The 10796-nt window shown below is 60.5% G+C and overlaps 1 protein-coding gene across 3 annotated transcripts; it reads right to left on the minus strand.

Annotated features, from left to right (window-relative positions):
* Window positions 1–560: 560 nt before the first annotated feature.
* COMP (cartilage oligomeric matrix protein) lies at window positions 561–9507 on the minus strand. 3 transcript variants are annotated; one of them, XM_081285084.1, is made up of 20 exons: window positions 9386–9507; window positions 7310–7586; window positions 7023–7108; window positions 6668–6719; window positions 6114–6283; window positions 5328–5465; window positions 5003–5077; window positions 4755–4913; window positions 4570–4674; window positions 4367–4474; window positions 4054–4213; window positions 3512–3630; window positions 3222–3274; window positions 2951–3132; window positions 2637–2815; window positions 2462–2510; window positions 2015–2211; window positions 1258–1430; window positions 811–950; window positions 561–728 (listed from the first exon to the last, which is right to left on the minus strand). In XM_081285084.1, the coding sequence occupies exons 2-20, from the start codon at window positions 7386–7388 to the stop codon at window positions 682–684; spliced, it is 2271 nt and encodes a 756-aa protein (XP_081141210.1). In that variant the 5' UTR covers window positions 7389–7586; window positions 9386–9507; the 3' UTR covers window positions 561–681. The 3 variants fall into 3 exon arrangements, with proteins under 3 accessions (XP_081141210.1, XP_081141209.1, XP_081141208.1); XM_081285083.1 differs by lacking the exon at window positions 9386–9507 and adding an exon at window positions 7686–7746; XM_081285082.1 differs by lacking the exon at window positions 9386–9507 and having other exon boundaries at window positions 7310–7642.
* Between the last annotated feature and the right edge of the window lie 1289 nt (window positions 9508–10796).

The following is a 10796-nucleotide window of genomic DNA, read 5'->3' on the forward strand; positions in this document are numbered from 1 at the left end:
CCCCTCTGTGCCCAGGCTGGCTCTGTCCCCCAGCATGTACACTCCACTGCGGATGTCCTGTGGGCCTGCGCGGGCGCTGTGGCAGGCAGGCGGGGCGGGCGCTCAGGGCACTCTCGGCTGCCCCTGCCCGCCCTCCGGCGCGGACGCTTTTGTCTTTGTACCTTTGCATCCTTTGTAATGAAATGGAATAAAAATCCAATGTTTTCGTCTCTGTCTCTTCCCGTGTTTTCCTACCCTGTCTCCCTCCCTCGGGGGTGGCAAAGGCCCCTGACCCTCTCTCTCCATGGATGGCCACAGATACACGGGCATGAGTGCCCCACACACCCCTGTCGGCACCTGAGGAGGGATCCTCAAACTTGCAGGGGACAGACCAGCCCCCTAGAATCCTCCAGCAGACACTCCAGTGGAGGGGTCCCAGCTTCATCATGGCTGAGTGACTGGGACACGTGGCAGACCTAGGAACCTCCCCAAATCAGGACTGGATAGTCAGCAGTTAGGTGGGCCCCTCAGAGGCCCAGTTACACTGTCCCCTTGCAGCAAAGACCACACTTGGCACTCCCTCCGCACACAAGCTTTATTCGCCTCTCTGACCCTCTCCCTTCCCCTCTGGGCTGGGGCCTCCCTCGGACCCCATCCCCCCTGGTAAGGGCAGCCAGTGTCCAACAGTGGGTTCAAGGTTCCCTAGGCCCGCTGCAGCCGCTGGGTCTCATAGTCTTCAGGGATGGTGTCTGCAAGAGAGGGCCAGCGGGTGAGAGGCCTTGCGAGGCCTTTGGGCAGATTCCCTGCCCTCCCTCCCGGGCCCCAGCTCACCATTGCAGCGGTAGCGCAGGTTGGCCCAGATGATGTTCTCCTGGGAGAAGCAGAAGACCCCCAGGCGGCCGCCCCTCATGGTTGTATCCAAGACCACGTTGCTGTCAGCCACCAGCTCGGGCCCCTCGTAGAACCTCACCCTGCAGGTGGGAGAGTGAGTCAGGCCCCAGCCAGCACCTCTGCCTGTGTTGGGATGGACACGAAGGGGCCCTGCCCACAGCCAGGGCTGAGTGACGCACCTGGGCATCCTAGCATCGTGGAATGAGGGTCAAAAGGTTCTTCTAACTGGAGACCCACTACGCGCTGCTTCTGCTTGCCTCATATTCCCATTTTACATACAAGGGGTCAAGGCCCCAGGAGCCCCTTTCCCCCTGCAGCTGAGGAACTCCCAGCTTGGCCTGAGTGTCCCTGCCTGGCCCAGCTCACTGGTGGAGGTGGGGGCCCCACCTGATGTAGCCCACTTGAGGCCGGTGCTGCAGGAACCAGCGGTAGGACGTCTTGTCCTTCCAGCCCACATTGCGAGGGTCCTTCCACAGCAGCCGCACCTGGGACTCTGTGTCCCCTGTGTGCCACAATGCGTTCCGTAACTGCTCCCCGGGGCCCGTGGAGGACTTCACAGCCTGTCATTGTCCAAAGAAAGGGGTTCAGAGACTTCAGGGGTTTGGGGAAACCTGGATTCTAGCCTGGAAGGACGGAGCTGTGGGTCATGGTAGGAGGCCCTTGTTGGGATGACAGACCCACAAGGAAGCTTTCTTGGGAGCCAAATGGGGGCTCAGGGGTGGATCATGGGGGGCAGTCATGGGGTCTCCTGAGAGGATCTGGGAGTCCTGAACAGATTGGTGGTCTGGGAGGATTAGGGGAGGATAGATGACCTGTAGGACTTGGGTGCCTGTAGGATCAACCAAAATCTACAGAATTGGGGGGATTTGCTAGAGGGTTTCAGCAATATATTTGGGTCTAAGGGAGTCTGCAGAAAATTTGGGGGACTCAGAAATAACAGGGCCCTGTGATAGGCTTTAGGGGGCAAAGGCAGGTTGGGGGGACCCTGGGGCAGTGTTTGAGGGCTTGTAGGAGGAAGCAAGATTGGGGCCTTTGGCTACCTAGGTGGAGGGAGAGCTTGGAAGTCTGCAGAGTGATGCTCGGGGGCTGTGGGTGTGTAAAGGCTTTTGCGGGGGGGGGGGGGGTCTGCGGGAGTGTGCAGGACCTTGAGCTGGATACCAGGCTCGGCCACAGCGCGGAAGGGGTTCGCCTGCCAGTAAGTTTGTTCCATCTGTTTCCACATGACCACGTAGAAACTCGAGCTGTCCTGGTAACCGAAGATGAAACCCGCGTAGTCGTCATCCGTGGCTGTGTTCACGTGGAAGGTGCCCTCGAAGTCCACGCCATTGAAGGCCGTGTACCCTGACAAAGGGAAGAGGGTTTCGGGCTTTCATAGCCCCAGTCTTGGGTACTCACCAGAGCCCAGCCCGCCCCCTGGAATCTGCCCCTTCAGGAGTCCAGACCACGCCCTAAACTACCACTGACCACGCCCCTCCGGAGCCCTGAACGCTCACGGCCCCGCCCTTCCCGGCTTCAGGCCTGCCTTGGCCACGGCCCCGCCCCCTGCGGCCCCGCCTCTGAGCCGGCTCCGCCCAGCTCCCCGGCCTCTTACCCACAGCCAGGCCTGGGTCGCTGTTCATCGTCTGCACGATCTCCATCCCCTGATTAGGTTCAAGGAAGAAGGACCTCAGGTCGGCCACCAGGGCCTCTAGGCTTCCCGTCCCCCACTTAGGCCCTGCTGAGGGGTTCCTGGTCGCCCCAAAACCACCACCAGGCCTTGCCCTCACCTGATTGAGCACCACCCAGTTGGGGTCAATTTGCGCATCGCCCTCGGGGTCCAGCACAACAGTCTGGAAGGCGCGGAAGTCCGTGAGGGTGACCTCGGCGTTCTCCGGACACACATCAATCTTGTCTACCACCTTGTCTGCGTCGAAATCACCCTGGCACGCGTCACCCACGCCGTCCCCTGAGAGGAGATAGGAACTGAGACAACCCCTCCACGGGGGTTCAGCTTCAGGCTCTGCCACAGGTGAGGGCCACACCCATTCCAGGCCACCTCACCCCCACCAATACCGGCCCGCCCCTGTCACCCCTGTCATACTGTCTGCATCCTCCTGGCGTGGGTTGGGTACCAGGCGACAGTTGTCCCTACTATCAGGGACTCCATCGTTGTCATCATCGTCATCACAGGCATCACCCTGACCGTCGTGGTCTGAATCTTGCTGGGCACTGTTGGGCACTGTGGGGCAGTTATCCCGGGAGTCTTGGTGTCCATCCCCATCCCTAAAGAGGGTAAGTTCAACAAAGAGACAGTGGGAAGCTCAGAGGATTTGTCGGGTGTCCCACACACCCACCCTAGGTGGCCTCCTTACTGGTCTTGGTCGCTGTCACAAGCATCTCCTACAAAATCATGGTCCACATCCCTCTGGGGAGGAGGTAAGGATCAGGGTCCACAATCAGGAGAGAGGATCTCAGAAGCCTCCCTCAGTACTCCCTCTGCAGCCAAGCTCCTCCTGACCCCAAGGAAACCCCCAAGGCCAGGCCACTTGGACCGTGGGAGGCCCTTGTCCGGCAGGGGGGATTCTCTAAGCTGTGGTCTTGGTAACCCAGCCTGGGCTCACCCCCAGTGCACTGACCCAGCTGGGATCTGGCCTGCTCTCACCTGGTCTGGGTTGTCCTTCTGAGGGCAGTTATCACAGGCGTCCCCTACACCATCACCGTCACTGTCCTTCTGGTCCGAGTTGGGCACCCTGGGACAGTTGTCTGCTGAGTTTCGGATCCCTGCAGGAATCCAGGCACAAGTACCAAGATTGGGGTGGGGTCAGATAACTTCATTAGGACAAAGACCAAGGCTGATGCTAGCCTGGAACACAGCCCCAGCTCCGTGGAGACTTAAAAGAATGGATGGTTCTCCCTCCCAGCTAAACTGGGTACCTTGTGAATGCCACCCCAAACCTCTATGTCCCTGTCTGTAAAAATGTCATCTTTGGCGTCTGCAGCAACTAACACAAAGTCCACCACCCACTCCTAGGAACGTTGCCCCAGTCCTGCCTCCTATCTTAAGGCCTGGCTTGCATTTTTCTGCCCGTGGGAGCACGGGCCTTGGTCTAGGGCGACCTAGGCGAGTTCACACCATCCAGTTTCCAAGATCCATCAAGCCCCGCCCCGGAGCTGGCCGCTCATCTCCCCAGCCTGCTTGCTCACGGTCTCCATCGATGTCGTCGTCGCAGGCGTCGCCCCGACCATCCTGGTCTGTGTCCTTCTGGTCGTCATTCTTCTGGGACCGGCAGTTGTCGCACGCATCACCCCACTTATCGTTGTCAGAGTTGCGTTGGTCTGCGTTCCGCACCAGGGGGCAGTTGTCCTGGGGGAAAGGGCCAGTTAAGGAGAGTCAGGCTGGGAAAGGTAAAATCATTTCCCATTCTTGCTCATCTCCGAGGTCCCGCCTCCTCTTCAGGGAACTCTTTTCACCCCAGACCGAAAGCCCAGTCCAGCCTTGGTCCCCTCATGGCCTCACCTCTTCGTTGCGGATCCCGTCACCATCGGCATCAGGGTCGCAGGCATCTCCTATGCCATCGCGATCCACGTCCTCCTGCCCTGAGTTGGGCACCGTCACGCAGTTGTCCTGAGGGTGGGCACGGCAGGCATGAGTGGCTTGACCATGTAGCCCTGTCCGGACCCCACTCCCGCTCGGCCACGCCCCTCCACGACCCCGCCCACCTTGCGGCATTGGCGCTCGGAGCAGCGCAGTTTTTCGTCCGGGAAGCCGTCCAGGTCAGTGTCCCGGCCACAGAGGAGTCCGTTGCCAGCCCAGCCGACTGCACACTGTAGAGGGGAGTCCGTGGGTGACCTGATGTAACCGTACCCTCGACCCCTCTGCCGCCCCCTGAGTTCCTGCAACTCACCACGCAGGACCGGGAGCCGTCGCGCTCCAGGACACAGTCAGCCTTTTCGTGGCAAGGGCTGGGCGATCCGTCAGGGCAGAAACGTTGCGCGCGCCGCTGGCAGCCAGATGCCTGATCGCCCACGAAGCCAGGCTGGCAAGGGCCACACTGGAAGGAGCCCTGCGCCCATGCCCGGGACAGTCAGCGCGGGCCCTCACCCCTGCCCTGCTCCCCTGGGCGCAATCCTTCCCTCCCTGCGCCGGCCTTACCCGGGTGTTGATGCACACCGAGTTGGGAACGCAGTTATGCTGCCCGGTCTCGCACTCATTAATATCCGTGCAAACCTAGGGGAGGGGGGACGCAGAGGTCACCGTCCCACTCAGATACCCATCCCTCCATTCTCACCCCGTCCTCGCCGCTTCCACACCTGGCCTTGCCACTCCTCCCATCCTACCCGGCAGGGCAATCGGAATCGGTTCTACCGCGGAACACCCTTCATCCTCCCGCTAGAGCGAGGCTGGAGGACGAGTTGACTGCATAAAATGCTTCCCCACTTCCCTTCTGCTGCCAAAGCGGAGCCCCTCCGCCCCTCACCTGCTTGTTGGCCTTGGCGAAGGCCAGTCCCACGCCTTCGTGGGTGGGGCCGCTGTACCCCGGGGGACAAGCCTCACAGCGGAACCCCGGGCTGGTGTTGATGCAGCGGACGCGGAGAAAGCAGGGGTGGGCGTTGCACTGAGGGAGAAGGAGCCACAGCGGGGTCAGAAAATGTGGAGCTGGACCCTGAGAGCCACACCTCCGGGTTTCGGGGATTTGGAAAATTTAAAAACTGTCAGCCAGCCCTGGGAGCAGGGTGCCACGTGGGACGAAGGCAACCATTCCAGAAGTCACACACGACTTTGCCCTGATGGGAAAACGCAACCACGAAAGAGAGGGGCTGCTCCCTCATGGCCGAGGAAAGGAGTTTTGGGGACGGGCATCCCCAGCGGAGGGAGGGAGTGGTCGCCGGGGTCTGCGTGCCCGACGACGGTGGGGTCGTTGAAAATGGCGCTCCTCTGTCATAGAAAGGTGGCTGGGGCGGTCGACCCCAGGTGGTGAGGAGGGTTGTTGGGGAGGACCTCGCCCGGCGGTGAGAGAGTCGTCGAGGTCAGTGTCACTAGCGGTGGAGGGGGTGATCAGGGCGGGCGTCTCCGGCGATAACGAGCGTGATCTGGGTGGAGGTTCCCGGACGGTGAGGAGGTCGTTTTGGCTTGCGCCCTCAACTGTGAGAGGCTCCTCTGGGAGAGCACCTCCAGTGGAGGAGGGGGTTGTTGGGGTGGTGGGAGATTGTTGGGTGGGTGGTGGAGGGATCGTCAGGGCGGCGGGGTTCGGGAGCCCGCGCACCTCATTAACGTCGGTGCAGTGCGAACCGTTGCCGGTGAAGCCCGCGGGGCAGGGGCCACAGCGCGCGCCACTTGCGGTCTCAGTGCAGGCCACGCCTGGGAAGCAGGAGCCAGCAGCGCAGTAGGACAGGGGCCGCACGCTCAGGCCCGGCGTGCGCGCAGGCTGCATCCCTGCGGGGGGGGGGGGGGGCGGGCTGGTCAGGGTCACGCCCCGGGGCTGACCGGAGACCCCTGGAGGCGGGGCGAGGTCCCGCAAGCTCCGGATCCCGCCTTGGGCTGCTCGCGGTGTCTTTCCTTCCGTGGACTCTGCGCTGCGCTCTTTTCTGCCTCTCCTCTCCGCTCCTCCATCTCCCTGCATCTCTCGCAGCACGCTCTGTCTCTCTGTCCCCCCTCCCTCTTGGTCTCTCTTCCTCTCTCATCCAATCTCCCTATTTCTGCCAGCACCCATCTTCCTGTATCTTTTTTTCTCTGACTTTCCCTCGTTCTCTGTCTCCACCATCTCTCCTCTCTCTCCCGCCCGCCCGCCCGCGTCTCTGCCGCCCCAGCCGCGCTCACCGCACGCGTCACACTCCATCACGGTGTTTTTCAGGAATGTGATCTCCTTGACCTGCAGGACGTGGGGTGGGAAGATCAGTGGAGCCCCTCCCTCTCCTCCCTTGGCCTCCCCTTGCCATCCCCTGGACTCCCTGTCCACTCCCCTAGACGCTCTCTTCTAGGGCTCCCGACCTCTAGACTCCCTACCCTCCCGGTTTCCCTGTCCTTCCCCTAGACTGCCTCCTCCTTCCTTGGAGCCCCTATCTCCGTGACCCCTCTCTCCCCCTTCCTTCCCACACACTTCCTCGCCCAGGACTCCCTCCTCTGAGACCCCCTCCCACCTCCTTCCCCATTGCTGTCTCCTCACGCGCCTCACCTGCTGCCGCAACAGCTCCCGCACGTCCTGCAGCGCTGCGTTGGTCTCCTGCAACTCGCGCAGCATCTGCGGGGCAAGGTCTCCGCCTGTATTTTCAGGGGGTGCTGGTGGGCTTCGGGATCTGGGGATCCCACAATCCCATCCCTTCCCTCGGGATCCACAGCCTGCTTTCTCAGCCCTGCGCGCCCCAGCGAACAGTCCTGAGCCTCAAGAAGCTGGAACTGCAAGCTTTTCAAAGGTCCTCCTGTTAATGGGGGGACATGGCACTTGAGGCCAGCGTGTCTTACCTAGAGGAATCTGGCCCTGGCCAGACACACCGAGGGTCGACAGGGTGAGTAGGAGAACCCAGGCGGTGCCAGGGGCCATGGCTGCGGCGGGATGCTGGACGGCTGTTCACTCTCTGCCGCCAACGAGGCCGTGGGGCCTTTTTATCCCAGCCGAGTGGCCGGCCCCGGGGACGGCCCACCGCGGCCCTGCCCAGCTCCAGCCGCAAGGTAAACAGATGGCGCTGAGCTTTGCGTTCAAGGCCTCACCAGCAGATTTGCCCAGCAGAGCTGCCGGCGGCTGAATCAGGACACAGAGGGGCAATTGGAAGTCTGTGGCCTTGGGGGGAGTCAGGTGAACCACCCCCCTACCCTCCCCCAGCCCTGCATTCCCTCTCACTATTTATTGAGTGCCTGCTGTATACAAGCCTGGGGTAGAGCTGGGAACAAGTCTCCACGGCTGCCCTGAGGGTTTGAGAAGGTGAGGACACACCCACTTTGGATGAGACTGGCTAGTCCCCTGCTCCCTCCTCACTTGCTTCAAAATCCAGCAAATGGGGCCAGGGTGGAGCTCAGCTCAGTGAGGCCCTGGGGACCATGCTCAGCACAGAAAGAAAAGAAGAAGAAGAAAGAAACACAGACCAATAAATAAGGTCTCTCTGTGCGCTTCTTTCCTGGTACAAGGGAGGTGATGTGTGCCATCCTGAACTGTTATCATCAGTACTGGAAAATGGGGCAAAAGCAGGGGAGATGCATCTGGGCAGCTCCTGCCTCCCACCCTCGAGGGTTACAAGGTGTTCGCTCTCCCTGTGGTTCTTGGCTGCTGGTGCTGGACGCCTGACTGCCCAGGACCGGGTTCAGTTTCTCAGGCTGTACCGTGGGGGGGACTGTGCGTCAGTCCCCAGCCAGGGTGTGAACTACCCCTCAAGAGCTCCAGTTGGAGGAGATCCGAGGGGGAGTCTAGGGCTTCTGTTTGTGGAGGCTGCGCCATACCTTCCAAGTTTCTCCTAGTCGCTGTGGGAACCGTCCATAATAAAAATAAAAATGACGGCTCATGGGGAAAATCTCTCCTCGGTGTCTAGCTACACTCTTGAGCTATAAAACACCTTGACTTCCTGGAGTCTGTTAACCCTATCCACCCTGGCCTTCCAGGACTCTCAGCCTGTAGTCTACAGACAGGGAAACTGAGGTCCAGGAAGGGGAAGAGGGAGGAGGTGAAGTGGCTCTTAGCCAGATCTGTTCGCAAGGGAGGTTACAGAGAGTCACCGAGGGCTTCCTCGAGGTGGAGGCAAGGGGACAAAAAGGAAAGGGAGGTTGGGTGCTGTGGCGCTCTTCAGTAATCCCTGCTACTCAGGAGGCTGAGGCAGGAAGATCACAAGTTCAAGGCCAGCCTCTGCAACTTAGGAAGACCCTGTCTCAGGAAGGAAAAGGACTCAGATCAGCAGAGGGGAGACGAGAGGGCAGCTCTAGTGGGGAGAAGCTTGGGGGGCTTGAGGGTGGGGACATTTCTAGGCACATTCATTCATTCCACTAATGTGCAGGAGCAGTCATTGTGGGTCACGTCCTGTGCTAGGGGACACAGGAGGAGACGCAGCCTCCTCCCTCTTAGGGAGCCCAGGTTAGTGGGGAGATACTACACCATCACCCAGAGGGGCCAGGGCTCTGATGGGAAGCACCCCAGGAGGTGGCCCAGTGGGAGAAGGGAGGGGGATTTGGGGGGGCTTCATGAGACACCCAGGCTGGGACCTAGATGAAGAGGATGGTACCAGATAAAGAGAGGGTGGAAAGGTGTTCCAGGAAGAGGGAACAGCAGAGGCTGTTCCTGAGACAGGCATGAGCCTTGGCTACGGGACGTACTGATCTCAGGGTACCGAGATCTTGGGGCTCAGGCAGAAGCAGCAGATGAGACTTCAGAAGGTCAGTGCCAGTGGCATTTTTCTTCCAGGGGCAATAGGGAGCCACAGAGGGTGAAAGAGGAAAGGCTTGTCTGGAGGGGGAAGCTGGCTGGGAGCCGCCAGCCGAGCCCAGGCATCTCCAGTGAAGCCCATGCCCAAACCCGGCCCCCAGCCTGCCTGCTCCTGCCCGGGGCCATGAGCTCACCTCCTGTTTTCCTTGGCATCCAGACACCTGGAGGCCACTCCCGGGCAGCACTGGAATTCTCAGGAAAACCACGACTCCAGCAGGACCTGTGGGCTTGTGTGTGCCTCGTGCGGCTGGGACGAGCGCACATGGAAGCCAGGTCCCTGCCACAAGCCAGGCACGGGGCTGGGGCTTGGACACACGTGGCCTGGGCCATGACCAGGCCACGCGAAGGTGCAGGGAAGGGCGTTACAAGAGGGAACCGCAGGAACAGGGTCTCAAGGATGAGGCGGGACCCAGAGTCCTAGAGGACAGGCCAGTGGCTGGCCCCTGGACCCCACCCGCCCACAGTCCCCTCCCAGGCAGCTGTCCCTCCTTGGCCCACGCGGCACCAGCCCACGCTACAGAGAAGCCCACTGCAGGCATCTTTATGACCTTGGACCTGCTGTTTCTGCCGCTCCTTCCAAGGCCAGCTGTGACCGCCCCTTCCCTGGGGACCCTTACTCCTGGCAGCACCTCAGACCCCAGGCAGATCATCCCGGCTGAAAAGATTGGGGTGGGTGACCCTAGCCCAGCCCTGACCCTGACTAGGAATGTCTGTGGTTTGCTTAGTCCCTCTCACCCGGGGCTCCCGGGAGGCTAGGCGGGTGCAGAGAGTCAGGCCAATAGGTTGGGTAACCAGGAGAGCAGCCCTGCAAGTAGTTATTATTCCTTAAAATAATGTCACATTTTTACTATTAATAAAGTAACCGCTATTGCACGCAGGCACGGATATGTAACAACAGATCCCATTCTTAGATATACCTGCAATGCAGCAATTTAAACATTTGGAAAAAAAAATAGTAACCCCTGACATCACGGTACTTGATATGGTAGTGAAGATGGACTTGGAGGCTCACAGCCTGGTTCCAAGTGTTGTCCAAATGGCCTTGCTGTGTGACTAAGATCAAGTCGCTTACCCTTTCTTTGCCTCAGTTTCCTCACCTGTAAAATGGGTGTAGTGCATGTTGAGGGGATGGAATGAACTGCCTCATGGGAATCCTTAAGCCCCGTTCCCAGCTCCAGGATTATATGATATGGAACTTGAACATTGTGGCACCTCTCAGAGAGGAGAGGCCATGGCCTGAGGTCACACAGCCAGAATTCAAACGGGAGAAGACAAGAACCCCAAGCCCTTCACACACCCAGTCCCTGCGGCAGTCACAGAATCCAGACTAAAAACGCTGGCCCGACCCCCTCAGGAGCTGGGAGGTTCTGTGGCCCTGGCAGCGCCTCCCGACTGGGCCTCTGCTGGCCCGAGCCAGCCCCCTTCCCACCAGGCCAGGCCCAGTAGTTCTGGGAGCCGGGCCAGGCTGGGCCGAGGGCTGGTGCCTGTTTGATGGGGCCCCTGGGCCCCTCCTGGCCGACGCCTGCTGGGCCAGGAGACACGCGG

The sequence above is a fragment of the Spermophilus citellus genome, assembly GCF_964194105.1.
Source record: "Spermophilus citellus genome assembly, chromosome: 3".
In the NCBI taxonomy this organism is placed as follows: Eukaryota; Metazoa; Chordata; class Mammalia; order Rodentia; family Sciuridae; genus Spermophilus; species Spermophilus citellus.